At 37.0% G+C, this 16,438-nt stretch overlaps 1 protein-coding gene across 11 annotated transcripts in view; it reads right to left on the bottom strand.

Annotated features, from left to right (window-relative positions):
• DMD (dystrophin) overlaps positions 1–16,438 on the bottom strand; it is a 799,860-nt gene that overhangs the window by 399,346 nt on the left and 384,076 nt on the right. For all 11 annotated transcript variants that reach the window (XM_017833948.1, XM_017833947.1, XM_017833942.1 and 8 more), the window contains one exon: positions 1,351–1,526. In XM_017833948.1, the coding sequence (XP_017689437.1) occupies positions 1,351–1,526 (176 nt within the window). The remainder of the gene's footprint in view (positions 1–1,350; positions 1,527–16,438) is intronic.

The raw sequence follows: 16,438 nt of genomic DNA, 5'->3' as shown, positions 1-16,438 counted from the left end.
TTATAGCACCTTCCAATACCTAAAGAAGGCTTACAGAAAGGCTGGAAAGGCACTTTTGACAAGGGCATGTAGTGATTGGAAAAGGGGGAATTGCCTTAAGCTGAAGGAGGGAAGGTTTGATTAGATATTAGGAAGAAATTATTCTGAGTGGTGAGGCACTGAAGCAGGTTGCCCAGAGAGGTTGTGAATTCCTCATCCCCAGAATAGTTGAAAGCTAAGCTGGATGGGACTCTCAGAAACTTGGTCTTGTGGAAAGTGCCCTGTCCATGGCAGGGAGGTTGGAGCTAGATCATCTTTGAGGTCCCTTCCAACCTTAACCATTCTATGATTCTATGGTGACACAACCACTGCCCTGGGCAGCCTGTTCCAATGCCCAACATGTCCCAAGTGAAGGTTCGAACATGATTAAACTCAGTAATAACCTTTCAGGACACTCCCTTATGACTCTAGTAATTATTTTCACAGCTTTTGCCCCTCCATGGCTCTGAATAGAAAAATAAGAATTAACAACATTTGTTGCACACGACTAGTTCTTCCAGTAGATCTCTAGCATTCATTAATGTACCTCTATAAGGAATATTCTGGGTTTTAAAAAACATGGATGAAGAAAGCTCTACCTCTATTTTCTACGGTATTTTAAAGCAGAATGGCATATCCAGTTAGGCCTAGCATCTAGGTTAAGAACATATGTTTTTACAAAACCTAGTTTAAACAGCAACAATTTTTTTTTAAATTGGAAATCCTCTTTTTAAAGATGTAAAGCCATTTTTGCACTATCTGTAACCCAAACACTCCAGCTTCCTGTGACTGCATGAGAAAAACAAACTGATGTGAAAGTGATTATAAATAACCTTAAATTGAGCAATCCATTCTTTTTATCCAGGCTATGAAATGTAGATGTTAATGGCATTAATTATGATAAGTGAATTAGATTAGGATTAACTGTATCAATTAGCTAATGTATTATTAGTACTACAGAGATCTATTTTAATGACACACAATCAAATGGAAAGGTTATAAGTCAATTGTAAATTCTGTAAATGAAGCTCCAATCTGTGCTATTTTTAAATCAAGAAATAACGTATGCTCATTTGTGGTTTTTTTTAAACAGTAAGAGTGAAATTATAAAAATGTGGAGTTTGGAAGGGAGTGGGGAGTCATTGACAGGAGTAGGTAGCAAAGAAAACAAAACAAAAAATAACAAATTATAGTGGATGTGAAATTTAATTACTGATAATTCCTTATATACACGAGAACTCTAGAAGTTGAGAACTCCTTTGAAATATTAAGCGAGAATCAAATCTAAAAGTAATTTCCAATATTTTTCTTCTTTGCTCCCTTTTAACCTACCTCTTTTTTTTCTCTACCAGCTGTTTGCAGATCTCCTGCCACCGGGTATTTAAACTTTCCAGTTGTTCCTTCAGCACTTTAGCATCTGCTGTTGATGACTGCTCAATAATCTCTTCACCAGTTACATTCAGTGTTTTGACAACAGTTTGCTGTCGTCCAATGCCATCCTGAAGCTCCTGTAAAATACACAGCACATACACGTATTCATGAAAAAACGCTTCATCCCATATTGGCCAGATGGAAAGAAGTGAAAGTTTTTGCTCTTTTCTGAATTCCAAATGAAAAATCCAAAGATAAGTAGACAGAAAGACATCTCATGATTTTGTAACAAGTACCTTTCAGTACCTCTACAGTCTTTTATCCTCTCCTGTATTCCTGTCTACTAGAGATCATTGCAGTAATACTGTGCACATCAGTTAATAAGTAAAACTTGTGAACAAATATACTTCTACACACCCAAAGGTATACACCACATTTATTTAACAGCCTACAAAGCATTGTCAGGTTTGAACAGCACAGTGCGGGGAGTTCCTACTAGCTATCAACTCAAATAAGGAATGTCAGGAAAGCAGAGACTGGTTTGGTTTTTCGTTTGTTTGGTTGGGTTTTTTTGGTTGTTTTTTTGTTTGGTTGGTTTTTGTTTGTTTTGGTTTTTTCAACTGGGTTGGAAAAGACCTCTGAGATCATCAAGTCCAACCCTTGATCCAACACTGCCATGGTAACTAGACCATGGCGGCACTAAGTGCCACATCCAGTCTCATCTAAAAAACCTTCAGGGATGGAGAATCCACCACCTCCCTGGGCAGCCCATTCCAATGTCTGATTACTCTCTCTGTATAAATTTCTTCTTAATATCCAACTTAAACTTCCCCTGGCACAGCTTAAGATCATGCCCTCTTGTCCTACTGCTGGTTCCTTGGGAGAAGAGACCGATGCCCACCTGGCTACAATCTCCTTTCAGGTAGGTATAGAGTCTGAAATATTCTGATTCCATTAAAGAACACATTTTTCTCCAGTTGCAACAAGCCTAATAATCCATTCACTTGTGGAATTTTTGGGTTTGTTTTGGATTTTTTTGTTTTGGCGTTCTTTATGGGGTTTGTTGTTTCGGTTTTGGCTTTTTTTTTTTTTTTTTTTGTTTGGGGGAGGTTGATTTTGTTGTTATTGGTTGGTTAGTTTGGAGTCTTTGGTTTGTTTGTCTTGTTTTTTAACGGGACTGGGGGGAACTTTTTTCTAAGAAAAAGTATTACAATGTTTCTACTTACACAACAGAATTAAAAACTACCACAAATAACCAACATGGACAATTCTCAAGTTTTACTAAATGCATGGGGAAACATTTTTCTACATCTTTTATGATCTAAAAATAATTATCCCTGTAGCTATCTTACCTCACATTTACAACACTGTTCTGAATCTGTAGCTTAGATTTTAACACTGCCTGCCTGTTTAAGAAAGTCAGTACCTACAAACAAACAAACAAACAAATAAATAAATATTTTCATATTTTTAATCATCAGTAGAGCATGAGTATTTTTTCCTTCAATTACTCAAAATATACAACCAGGCAAGTGTAAAATCATTTTCAATGGTTTACTGCTAAAATAAACAGAAACTGAAAAAAAAAAAATCTCCACTGTGATATTCATACTTACGATAGGTTTTCACAATTTCAGGAAGTCTGTCTAAATCCTACCTACATACATTTTACATTCAAGTAAAATTCTGAATCTATCTTTTCTGGAAGAAACCAAATACTTCAGCACTATCACACCCTACAAAAACGTTATATGCTTGTTTTCTCTTTCTAAGTGCATAACATAAATTGCAGAGACTGTCAGTAAATCTGCATACTAACATTAAATAAAATTTGCCCATGAAACAGTTAAAACTGGCAGGATACCACTTTACAAGAATGTAAAAGATGAACATAACTACTTCTCATGCTTTTTTCGACATATATCTTCAGTCATGAGGTTATGATTGAAGTTCACAAACTGAACCACTCTGGAAGTCAATTTGTTCTAAGACAATCAAAACTCAGATGCCAGCTATTATTAATTCATTAAACTGCAGGGAGTCAGTTGCATGCCCTATCTCAGCTTCTGCACAGATGTTACATGGACAGCTTGAACACCAACAGCAACAGACTCTGGGACACAGAGGAATATGTCAGTAGGTTGCTGTGGCATTTACCTGGACAGGAGTCATAGCTGAGGCAGAGGTTTACTCTGTTGAGATCTAACTTATTCTTACTATACTTTCTGTTTGGTTTCCTTACAGTTTCTTTTAGGTTGTTACAGAGGAGAATCCCTGGCAAAATTATTCCTTTCTTACATTCCTCTCAGTAAAAACTGGTCTGCTGATGTTGTTTTTTTTTTTTTCCAAATTACTTTCATGTCCCACGGTTTCAGAATAAGAAGTAGCAGTGATGACCATAATGTGGCAGTAATCTGGATACTGTTTTATTATGTCTTGATAGGATGAGAACCATTTTTCTGCAGCATCCTGGCAAGCTATGTGACAGTCCAGTCACGTTGCATCAAGCACCTGCTGGCCCACAGTGTCCCAGCACACTTTGCTTTGCCTGTGGAACATGTAAGGTTTTTAAGATACCATTGTAGCAGAAACTGCAAGATCTTCTAAGACCCAGAGAAGACACATAAAATCCTCTTCCTTTGAGATATCAGATTTTATTTTCTTTCTGTGATGCACACTAATACAATAATACCTGGTCCAACTGTTATCTTCAGGTACAGGACTTCACTATTAGCAATAAACAGCAGTAATGGCCAAGTAGTTTGCCTAAATGCAAATATTGTCTACCATTGTGAGTCTGAATTGGCCCTTTTACTACAAACTTCAGTACTGGTAATGCCCAGCTTTAAATGAATACCTACCTTTTGTTCACATTCACTGTATTTCACACTGATTTTAGCACTAGAGCCTTTGTGTTATGCAGTGGGGAGCATTACATGGGTAAATCATAACGATGTATAGTTTGAGGAAAAATATATTACAGTAAGTGCCTCTTTTCCAGCAAGGCACCTGAAACCTTTGTGCTATTGCATGTGCCTGTTTGAAGTTAAGATCCAAAACCAGCATGACCACTTACTGAAAAAAATAAGTCAGAACAAAGCTTCTACTTATATTCAGAAGGCCCACTCATTTGGAATAGATGATCAAGGCAAGGAGAACAAAGAAGGGAAATTCTACTTCTGAAAGTCCAGAGTTTTTAGAAGGAAACTTTTTAGAATTTAGTTGTTATCTCTGCATCACCTTTTCTAAATGACAGAAATAATGACCAATCAGTATACTATTATAAACTGAAATGCTAATTAAAAGCCCATTTAAATACTCTGAGCCTTTTTCCTGTGTTAACAGCAGCTTAAATTAGTTCTTCTTCCTCCCCCAGCATTCACACACACACACATACACAGACACACACACATAAGGAACAAGTACATGATTTTCACACTTATTTCAATTGACAAAAAATTAAACAAGGGAATTTTCTCATTTATCCCACAAAATTATGTAATAGGCTTTACTTACAAAGTAAAAAAAGAAAATAGCTGGCTCAATTGCAGAGACAGTCTTGGAACTTAAGATGCTTAATCATGAAATGGGAACCTTGCAAAGGATGCATAGGAATGAGAAGTGTGAACTTCCACCAGAATATAAGAGAAGGCTATAACAGAAGGCTTTTGGCCATCTGCATTTCAGATCATCATAAAGAACCCAATTTGAGATTATTTTTTCCAAGTATTCCAGGCATCTGACACTTTTCAAAACAGAAAGACATGTGGTGATGAAATTTGTCTAGATTCCATGGTCCATGAAAAAGATTTTTGTTGATAGTGGGTACTGCACAAAGCACAGCCTCTCATGAAGAGACTGGGGGGGGGGGGTTTAAGCATTTTGAACTTAACAAAGTTTTTTTAACTGTTTTGCTCGAAGTCACATTTTTACACACTCATCCCAGAGCTGTTAACCACAAAGATGCTTTTCACAGCTTACATATAGTATCTCAAATTTGTCAGCACCTATAGTTTCCTATTAACCTAGAGTTTCCTATTAACTACCCCTCTATCCTTACCACAAACCTGCATGAGGGCAAGGTGCTGGGAGCCTGTACAACCTTCCCTCCCACGGCCCAAAGGTTTATGGTTCTACAGAAGGAATATTGACATCAGATGTTTCTTGTAGTTTCACTTGGCGTTTCACTTGGCATTTCACTCCTTCATACAGAAATGGCAAACAAAAGGGCACATTGCCCTTTGGATTCCCAACTCACTTAGAAGGCCATTGGAGATACCTACACTTGCAATCATGCAGTTTCTAATCTCTTTATGAACAGAGTGTACAAACAAATTTAATTAAAATTATATGTTTATATAATATTAAAAAAAAAACAAACTCAGAAAAGATCTCACCATAGAGATACAAGTAAAAGTTTTTTCACAATGCCAGTGGTGAAATACTGGAATATACGTTGCCCAGAGAGATGGTAGATGCCTCACCCTTGGAATCATTCAAGGTCACGCTGGACAAGGCTCTTACTGACCTGATCTAGTGGAAGATGTCCCTGCTCATTGCTAGGGAACTATGATTAAACTTTTTGTAGATAAGGAGAAGTAACTTGTATAATTGATTAAAGAACTCACCAAGCAATTTCAAATATTTTACATCATCACATTCTTAATTGCCACTTTTTTCCCTGATTCCTTTCACAATGCTCATGACAAATGACTAGGCAATATGACAAAAAGAGAAAATATTTTTTTGGATAGATTCCTGATATAAGTTAAAACAAAAAAAAAAATAAATGAGTGGATGAGGATTTGAAGTAAATCTGCTTGCTTGCTTTGCCCATATCATATAAATTAAACATTCATCAGAAGGCTCAACCACTTAAACGAGAGGGTACCTGAATGGCATCATTTTCCTTATTTGTTATTTCTTAGTTAACTTTAACATACATCAGACAACCCTTTCTGCAATCTCATTTACTCTTTTCATTGACAGAAATAGCATTTTACCATTAAACTAAATCAGACACTATTCTTTGAGCAATCTTAAGATCACTTTCCTCTTTTCATTGTGGTAGATAAACGTACTTAACAATAATTTATTGTTATGGAAAAGCCCTGCAGCAACACTAAGAAATACCACAAACAAGCTAATTTCTGTCAGAAAAAATAATGGTCACAAAATGTTTTCAGTGAAAAACAATGTGCTGCCTTTCCTTTGTTTAGGGTAAGGTACAGATCCAGAAAAGCGTGTAAAGGTACTATGCACCACTTTCAGAAACCTGTAGTCTTAAATTCAACATTAATGTGCTATTCTTCAGTCATTTACATAAAAATTTCTTCTATTTTGAATTGTATAAAGCCATACGGTTGACATAAGTGTCTATCCAGATGCAATAACATAAATCAGAGAACTGTGAAAACATTTGGTGGAAAACTATCCCCAAAACAATCTGCTAGCATTTGGTTACCAGAATGAATTTACCTATTAAGAGTATGTACCTCTGTTCAAGATTCTATTAGAAATAAGGGAGAAATTAATTTTCTAGGCAGTTAAATCCCAATGATTTAATCTGGAGACACATCAGTAACACTTTGGTAGGACTAAAACAATCAACAAAGAGTATATGTTGCTTTCTAGCTGTTTTGTGATAAACAGCTGTGCAATCTTATTGCTTTTTGTGCATTACATTATTGTGTTTTTATTACGAATTATGGAAAATTAGGACAGATGACAGAAATGGAAGAGGTGAAAAAACAGTAAAGAAGGAAGGCAATGTTTGTTAAGGAGTTGACAAGGATTTAAAACAAAGTGTTTTATTCTTAGAATAAATTATGGGCATTATTACGGATTGAATATTACTATCAACTCTGTTCAAGAGCAGCATTTGAAAAAGGTGACAGTAGGCTCTGGGTAGATTCTCCCTATAAAGCAGACCTAGGTTCATGTAGTCAGTATTACTGGTTTTGTACAGCTGTACAAGAGAAAACAAAGGAAAAGAGAATTGCCACAGACCTGTTTTCTGAGTAAACAATAAACACTCTAAAATTACAAGGAGATTTCATTCTCATTTTGAATAAAATTATAAATTTGTGGCTTAAGCCACAGTTTATATAAATAATTTATAAAGAATATAAAAAAATGCTTGATTTGTTATGCAAACTGCTTTGTTGGAGAGCCTTAGAAAACTACTACTCTATCCTGCTCTATTTTTTTTCTGTATTTTGATGCTGTTTAATTAGAAAGACATGAGGTCCAGTATTGCCTCAGGTGCATTACTAACTGTCTATGACTGATACTATTCACAAAAAAAAATGAGAAAAAGTTACTCCACAATTGTATAGCTTAAAAAATTAAATGGAGATACACAACTTCTCATACTCCACTGAAAGCTTCTAATCAGCTAGTCCCAGATTTTTTTGAAAATTTTAATATCTTCCAGATTTTATCCCTTGACTGCACCTCTTCCCTCTAGAAAGTGAAAAATTCATTCTTCATAAGACAAGGCATTAAAGCTGAAATTTTATTATTTAACCTATACAAATTCTTCAGTCTAAGCTGCTGTCCTTCAAAAAGCAGTAGTCTGCTTAATGGCCTAGTAATTTCACACCTCAGCACTGCTGTCTGTACCACTATCAAATATAATTCCAAATCCATCTCCAGTTTTTCTTATTGAATTTCCCTGAATGAATTTCTCTGCATAGTTAGCTCTTGAGAGGCACATATCACCCAGTAAGACTTACTACCGTGAATTTCACCAAGGTGACAAGCTGGTTTGTGAGAAAATCTGATTCCCCACTCATTGTAATAATAAAAAGTTAACTTGAATTTGTCTCTTCCTCTAATGGAAATTTCTCATACCTTTAAATCCACAGGGATACAAAAGGAAAGAGGAAGTCAAGGCTTGAAAACTGAAATTTTCCCTCACATATACCTCCTGCAATAAAAGTATTTTGAACATATTAATCAACTTCATCTCAATTTCCTAGTTTTTCAGAATGATCCAACTTGGAGCATTGGATGACTTGATATTGGCTCTTGAAGACCTTCTGAATGCCACTGCTACGGGTCTAAAAGCTTCCTCCTGCCCCCGCCTAAAGACATTTCAAAAATCTGTCTTTGCTTTCCTTTACCCTTGTCTGGACAAAAAGTTACAAAGTTGCTTTGGATTTTCAAGGCAAGGTTTTGATAGAGAGGGAACTACAGGGGTGGCTTCTGTGTGAAGCCGCCAGAAGCTTCACCCATGTCTGGAAGAGTCAATGCCAGCTGACTCCAAGATGAACCCACTGCTGGCCAAGGCCAAGCCATCAGCAACAGTGGAAACAGCTGTGGAATAACTTTGTTAAGAAGGGGAACAAAATTCTGTGCAATTGCAGCAGGAGAAAAGAACATGTGACAGCAAGAGCCCTGCAAACACCAAGGTCAGTGAAGAAGGAGTGAGAGGATGTGCTCCAGGTGCTAGAGCAGAGATTCCCCTGCAGTCCATGGTGCAGACCATGATGAGGCAGCTGTGCCCCTGCAGCCCACGGAGGTCCATGTTGGAGCAGAGATCACCTGCAACATGTGTAGAACCCCATGCCTGAGCAGGTGGATACCCAAAAAGAGGCTGTGAGCCTGTGGGAAGTTGTGCTGGAGCAGGCTCCTGGCAGGACCTGTGACCCCAAGGAGGGAGGAGCCCCTGCTGGAGCAGGTTTGCTCACAGCACTTGTGTCCCCACAGGGGAACCACGCAGGAGCAGTCTCTTCTGGAGGGACTGCACCCCATGGAAGGGACCCACACCAGAGCAGTCTGTGCAGAACTACACCCTGTGGCAGTGACCCCATGCTGGAGCAGGGAAAGAGTGTGAGGAGTTCTCCCTCTGAGGAGAAAGGAGCAGCAGAGACAACGTGTGGTGCACTAATCGCAACCCCCATTCCCCGTCCACTTACACAGCTGGAGGTGAGGATGTAGAGAACTCATCAGTGAAGTTAAGCCTAGGAAGAAGGGAAGCGTGGGGGGAAAGTGTTTTAAGATTTGGATTTGCTTCTCATTACCCTGCTCTAATTTGATTAGTGATAAATCCAATTATCTACTCAATTTGAGTGTGTTTTAGCCATGATGGTAACTGGTAAGTGATCTCTCCCCGTCCTTATCTTGATCCATGAGCCTTTTGTCATATTTTCTTCCCCCTTGTCCAGCTGAGGAGGGGAGTGATGGAGCAGGTTTGATTGGGAAAAAAAAACACTCTCTGGGACTTAGAGGCATTGAAAAAAAAGATATATTATTGGTTCAGATGACAGCTGACCTTGGCAATTTAGTCACCTTCTTAAAAACTACTTAGATAAACAGTATTTGTCTTCAAATGCTGAAACTTTGCAATCAAACTGCTTGTGGTTTTATAAAGATATTCACCAGATAATTAATTTTTTTTTTTTAAAAAAGGAACATCACTTTCCTATTTTTTACAGTGAGATGTAATTGTTAAAATAGGCCATATTCCTTTAAATTCACATTTCATGTTGCTTCCTAATGTGACACAAAATTGTGATGAAAGTCATTTCAGTATTAAACTGTAAAGTGCATGACCAGAGGTCTACTTTGTGTTTCTAACCTAAATTACACAGTTGCTTCTTATAAGTATATTAATTCAATTTAATTTTAGAACTGATTTGGAAATACTGCAGGGAGAAAGAAGAGATATTTTTTCTGCAAAAACTCCACTGCTACTGCATACTAACTATAATGCTTCAGGTTAAACACATAAAATTGAACTTTGAGTCCAAAAATCTACACCCTGATTTTGCAGCACAGATGCATGCCACTAAAATATATTATTTTCCATATTGATGTAGCATCAAAATGTAAAGACAAGCCTCTGTCAAAAAACTTTTCCATTTACCTCTACACATAATAGTAGAAAGTTGTGACTATGGCCTGATTTGATACCATGTTCATTTGCAATTTCTGATATTTGCGACTTTTTGATATTTTACCTGCTCTGCAAAGCTATAACTGAGCAAACAATGTCAACGATAAGAAAAATTGCTCCATCTTCAATCTCTTTCCTCCTATCACAAATCAAACTACTCACATCATAGGTCCCAGTATATTAAAAATAACAACATGGCCTAGTTTCTTCAAACATAGCCTAGTCTTAAGTTTTCAAGGACATCAGTAATACTGATGGATTTACCCTAATATAATGAATACTTTTTTTTAGCTAAGTAAGTGTTTTTATTCCAACACAGTGTGAATGTAGTTCTTAATTTTTTCTGGCATATATAAACAAGTTTATTTTTCCTCTATTAAAAATAGATAGTTACTACACTTGTATGATTTCACAACTTTTCCTGATTCTTATAGAACTACCCAGACCCTTACATAACCCAAGCTATTTCTTATATATCTCCTATGCATCAAAAACTAGAAAACTTGAATTTGCTTTCCTATGGAATCTATACCTGGAAATCATCATCTCTAGTAATTAACTCGGCAGCACTGGAATAAACACATGTGCCTCATCATCCTTTTTTCCTTTCAAACTTGATAGTTAGGCTGTATATATTACCTCTTTCTTTTGAAATTACTGTCTACAACAGTGGCTTCCCAGTGGAAAATTACTGTGGTAGGCAAGGGGATGAATCAGTTTAGGCTTTCAACTCTTTACATACAGCTTTGAGTGTAAAGCAAGTAAAATGGTGTTCAGTACCATGTACAGCCTTGCTTAATAATTTACCTGTTATACATCATTGCATTATGACCTTGCACTACAACAGTAGAAACAAACTATGTGTATTGGTTCAATGAGATAAGGGAGGCAAAACTAAAGTATTGCCTGAAATTCCACTTAGGTTAGCACCAGAACCAAATAAACCTAGCCAGCAGAATTATTCAGTTTCCAAGAAGAGAAGGAAGAAGTCTGATTACAGCAACAAAGTTATTTCCCTGCCTAGTCCTGGAAGTATAATACAGCATAAGGTCAACTGTCCTGAATTTAAGATAGACTGAAAAATACCTAGCAAATTATTTACTTGAGGATTTTGGCAGCCAGAATTAATTGTCCACATCCTCCTTTTCCTCCTTCTGTCTCCCTTAAGGCAGCATTTGCCTGAAGCCTGTGAGCAAGATGAAGTGATGGGAGAATGTCAGCGGTGAGGGACAGACGACAGAACAACCAGTCTGTAAGCAGCTACCATGTCGTCTTCATTCTACTTCAGTTTAGATCTGCTGGTCCTTTCTTTGCCTTTCATATCTCCACCAACTCTGGATTCCTAAGAGCTGTTGCTTTAACTCTTTTAGTGCTGAGGAGAGGGTTTTTGTCCCAACTGAGTCATATTAATTTAGGTAGACTGGCTTTAGTCCCTACAACAACCACTGGAGTGTTTCACGATCCCTGCTACCCTTTATTTTCCTCAGTATCTAATAGACTTAGCCTGTGTATCCATCTTGTTCCTTCTTCAGAACATAATTATAGCGTTGGGGTCTGATCTTTTATTAATTCAAATGCTTTCCTAAGCATGCCAGTGTTGCTACTCAAGGGATATCTGATTTACATATTCCCATAATTTCATTTCTGATTACTAAATTCATTAGCTTGCTTCAAAGTAGTTCATATTATAAACATAGTAAGACTTTCAGGAACTGATGTTCATTGCATATTTAACATTTTTCTCAGAACACCATCACAGTTTCAAAATAATAACCAACATGTTTATTAGAAATTTTCATTTCAGTGAAAAACATGCATCTCTACATACTGACCTTTTAGGGGAAGAGAAACAGGCTGTTTTAAAACACCAAGGCTTAGAAATAAAAATCAACTTTTATAGGCACTAGCTACTCTCTGCTGGACAAAACTGACTTCAGGTTGGCTTTTCTCACATCTTCAAAAAAATGTAATATTGAAATAACTGTAACAAATCTGAAAGAAATATGTGTTGACAACAGAGGAATTCCAGGCTAAGGATGGCGACCCAGGAAGCAATTGAGGATAGGGACCCAGGAAGCAAGTAATTCAGGAAACATTACTTCTCTTTCTGAAGATGTGTCACTATTTCATAGACTTGTTACAAACAGAAGCAAACAAACAAACCAAAAAAACCCCCAAACCTTGTTTAATTTTTGTTCCTCTACTGAAATATTTAATAAAGGTTATGGGTGGTTTAGTAGACATTCATACAAAATTATGAAGCAGAAGCATGAGGTAAGTTTTTTAACATGCTCAGCTTCCCTGACTGATGGACGCTGAGGGCATTCAATACTTTTCCAAAGTAGATTCCAGCAAAATGGTTCAGGGTAAAAAAAAAACATGTTCTTCTATCAAGAAACATTGCAGAGGGAAGAGGCACACTTACATAAAATCAGACTCCTTTTTGCTTTCTATGAGTAATGTATAATTTCTGCTAACATTCAAGTTTCTAAAAGTAGAGTAGTGATTGTCCTGCTCTGCTCTGCACTGGTGCAGCCTCACCTTGAGTTCAGAGTGCAGTTTTGGGCACCACAATATAAGAAAGACATTAAACTATTAGAGAATGTCCAAAGAAGGGCAACAAAGATGGTGAAGGGCCTTGAGGGGAAGCTATATGAGGAGTGCCTGAGGGCACTTTCTTTGTTCAGCCTGGAGAAGAGGAGAGTGAGGGGAGACATCATTGTGGTTTACAGCTTCCCAATGAGGGGAATGGAGGGGTAGACACTGATCCCTCTGTGCCCAGTGACAGGACCTGAGGGAATGGCCTGAAACTGTGTCAGGGCAGGGGGTGCTTGGATATTAGAAAAAGATTCTTCACCCAGAGGGTGGTTGGGCACAGGAACAGGCTCTCCTGGGAAGTGGAGGCACCACCAAGCCTCTCTGAGTTCAAGAACTGTTTTGACAACGCTCTCAGGCACAGGGGGTGATTCTGGGGTTGTCCTGTGCAGGGCCAGAAGTTGGACTTTACTGATCCTTGTGAGTTCCTTCTAACTAAGAATGTTCTATGATTCTAAAACTTTAAGTACTGACAGTACGTAACTAAGTACAATTTTCCATGTTTAGAGAAGACGGAATTAAACCAGTGCCATTTACAGCTCACTATTATGACATCCAATCACTACCTGCAGCATCATGTGAGAATGAAAACGATATACCAATGCTATGATAATACTAGGTTATATTAACACTAGATTATTTTAATAAAGTGTACTATAATAATAGATAATACTGACCACTGAATTCTAATCTTATCCACAGGATGCTACACACAGGAAAACCAATATGTTTTACAAAACCAATTTGATTTATTTAGGGAATTTTATTATTTTATTTTATTTTTTATTCACTAATTTTTACACTTACATTTTACGCTGAATTTCTATGCTGGGACATAGTTTCAATAAGCATATTAAATTTTTTGTTAAATAAATACTTGCTTTTCAAATAATTAATTTTTTAATGCTAATACGATCTTAGATGGCTTAAATTATTATGTCTTATAATAAGATGACAAAAGAACAGTACATCCCATCAAATAACTGGCATAGCTAGAAACCTTCAATTCATCCACTCAAAGAAATCCAAGTAAAAAATAAATTCTGCTACAAAAGAGGATGTCTGTCTTCTAGTAGACATCAGTCTCTCCCAAAATGAGTTTAAAAATAAGAACACAACAGTAATTGATTTTGTCTGCTTATTTCATATTTATACTAAAAATATTACAATAAGAATAAACATACACAAATGCCACCAGAATTAATACCACACTAAAGATCTACTCAATACTTAAACAGAACCAAAAAGGTTATTTTCTGTATTGCAGCATCTTTCACAGCAGGAAAAAATGGTTATTAATGATAGAAAAATTTATTGTGGTTCAAAATTAATATATTGATTCCTAGCTGAAGGGCAAAAGATCTACAGAATTTTTCAGTCAATCACTAAAATCTCATTTAAGAAGTTAGATAAAACTAGATATTGCTAATAATTTAATAAATCACTTGGAAACAGGAGAAACTATATAAATTGGATGTTCTTTGCAGCCTGAAAAACTGATTTTGTCCCTTAAAAAATGCTAATAGCTCAAATTGTACTTAGCATATTTCACAAATATTTTGGGCAGAATGAAGTGATTACAGTTTTTGGAATAATTCTGACTAAGATGTTTCTCTAACTGCACAAAATTTTGTTTCATGGTAATTTTTTACATTAAAAAAGTATTTTTCTTCAATTCACTGTGATGCTGCATACCTAATACACCTTATAGATTGTACAGCTTGTGCAGAAGTCTGGCCATGAAATTCTAACCTTAATATAAAAGAGCTAAATATTTGTTTGGATAAAAGATCCACTTCATTATTTCTGTTTTTCTGCAGAATCACTAGAGGCTACAAGATTGAGTATGCATGCCTTAGAGAATCCACCACAATAAACAATTTCTCTGAGCATGGAGACGAAAATCAAATATGGGATTCAGTTTGATACTTCTTAAAAGGAGTTCACAGCGGTCTACCTGGCAATAATTCATAATATTTCCTTATTTAAACCCCCAACATATGCATGCCAACATCCACACATTTCTCCTTCAGTCTGTATTTGGAACAGTGCTTTACCCTCAAGCAAGATTTGAAGGGTAAGGAGTAGATCTTATCACTATACCAAAACTAAGAACCTTTACTCCGCTCCTCAGCTCCTCAAGGAAAACCTCCAGCACGATTTACCAGGAGCTGCCCAGAATGAGTGAGACACCCCACAACCATCTGAGATGCACTGTCTGTCCAACTGCCCACCTATCCTGCAGGTTGTCTGCCTCATCCACGCTACACTGCCACAGGGAAGGCAGGGGAAAAAACAACCAACAACAACAAACCAAAAACAAATTCTGTAAGAATGGACTTAATGCCAGTTTTTTTGCTCTCCTTGTCCTCTATATCTTCCATCCTTTCCAAAGCAACAGCTCCAGTGCTTGCATCTCTCTCACTAGGCAAGGCAGGGTAAGTATGTGATAGCCTGTGGACCAAGAATCGTTCACCTGTGAGCTTGTGGGTTGCTACTCAAGGGAACTTTTAATTTTGACCTCTGCTTCTCTCTCTCTCTCTCAGAGTCAGCACTGAGTCATGTCCTACCCAGCTACTGATGTTCTAAGGCTTGTAGGAACTTAATTATCTGTGAATCTCTACCTCTGCTTCTGATCTGATGAACAGTGAAATCAAAAATCATCACAAATCTACTATGATTCATAGACTGAAGACAGAAAATGAAATCTCAGAAGCTCCATTTACTCAGGTAAACGGGCTGAAAAGTTCCTCCAAGTTCTCCCAGTTCAGCAGTGCCAGAAAAAACAGAAAGGGAGGGGAGGGCTTACAGCAGAACTTTAACCCTTGCTCTGTGCTCAGGGATGCTGGAGGCACTTTATGCATGAGGCTTATAGTTTTGGGAGGCACGTGGGAAAAGTAGTTGACTTAAGGTTCATATGCCACCTCTTTGTGGCTTGTCTGCTCTCCACTTTCCAGGAGAGGTAATGAAGGTATTTTTTTTTGTACAAAAATCACCTACTTTGAGTCTGCCAGGAGTTATACTCTCAAAACATTATTATGAAGCTACCACGTGAAAATGCTTAAACCATCATAATTATTAAATCTTTGGTTCTCATATACATATCCTTGAGCAAAATTAAAGTGTTTTCTTTTAATTAATTGCTGTATCAAAACCAGCAAATAACATGAAAGAGATGTAAATAATATTTCTTTGCATAAAGACAGACAGAAAGCCAGGATAAATAACAGCCTACAAAAATATTTCATGACTTTGTACAAATTAACACATCAACTAAAATACGTTATCCCAGACAGATGACCAGACAGAAAAGGAAACAAATGGTACAATTAAAAGCAAACTAAATCTGTTGTAATTGCAGAAAACCTACGCCAAGATTTTCTTCATTGTTTTTCTACCCGCTATAACGCTTGGGAATACCCTAAGCACATACTTGTTTCTGTAAGAGCCAGTCTTGAAGCATCTCAGGTGTTTCACTTGACATGACAGATATGTTCTAAATCTTGATTATTTCCCAATTAAGGACACTTCTGATTGTCAAACTTCACTCTC

Source organism: Lepidothrix coronata, unplaced genomic scaffold, assembly GCF_001604755.1.
Source record: "Lepidothrix coronata isolate B3197 unplaced genomic scaffold, Lepidothrix_coronata-1.0 Scaffold225, whole genome shotgun sequence".
Taxonomy (NCBI): domain Eukaryota; kingdom Metazoa; phylum Chordata; class Aves; order Passeriformes; family Pipridae; genus Lepidothrix; species Lepidothrix coronata.
Note: the sequence above shows the minus strand (reverse complement) of the source record. Positions and strands in the feature narration are given on the sequence as shown.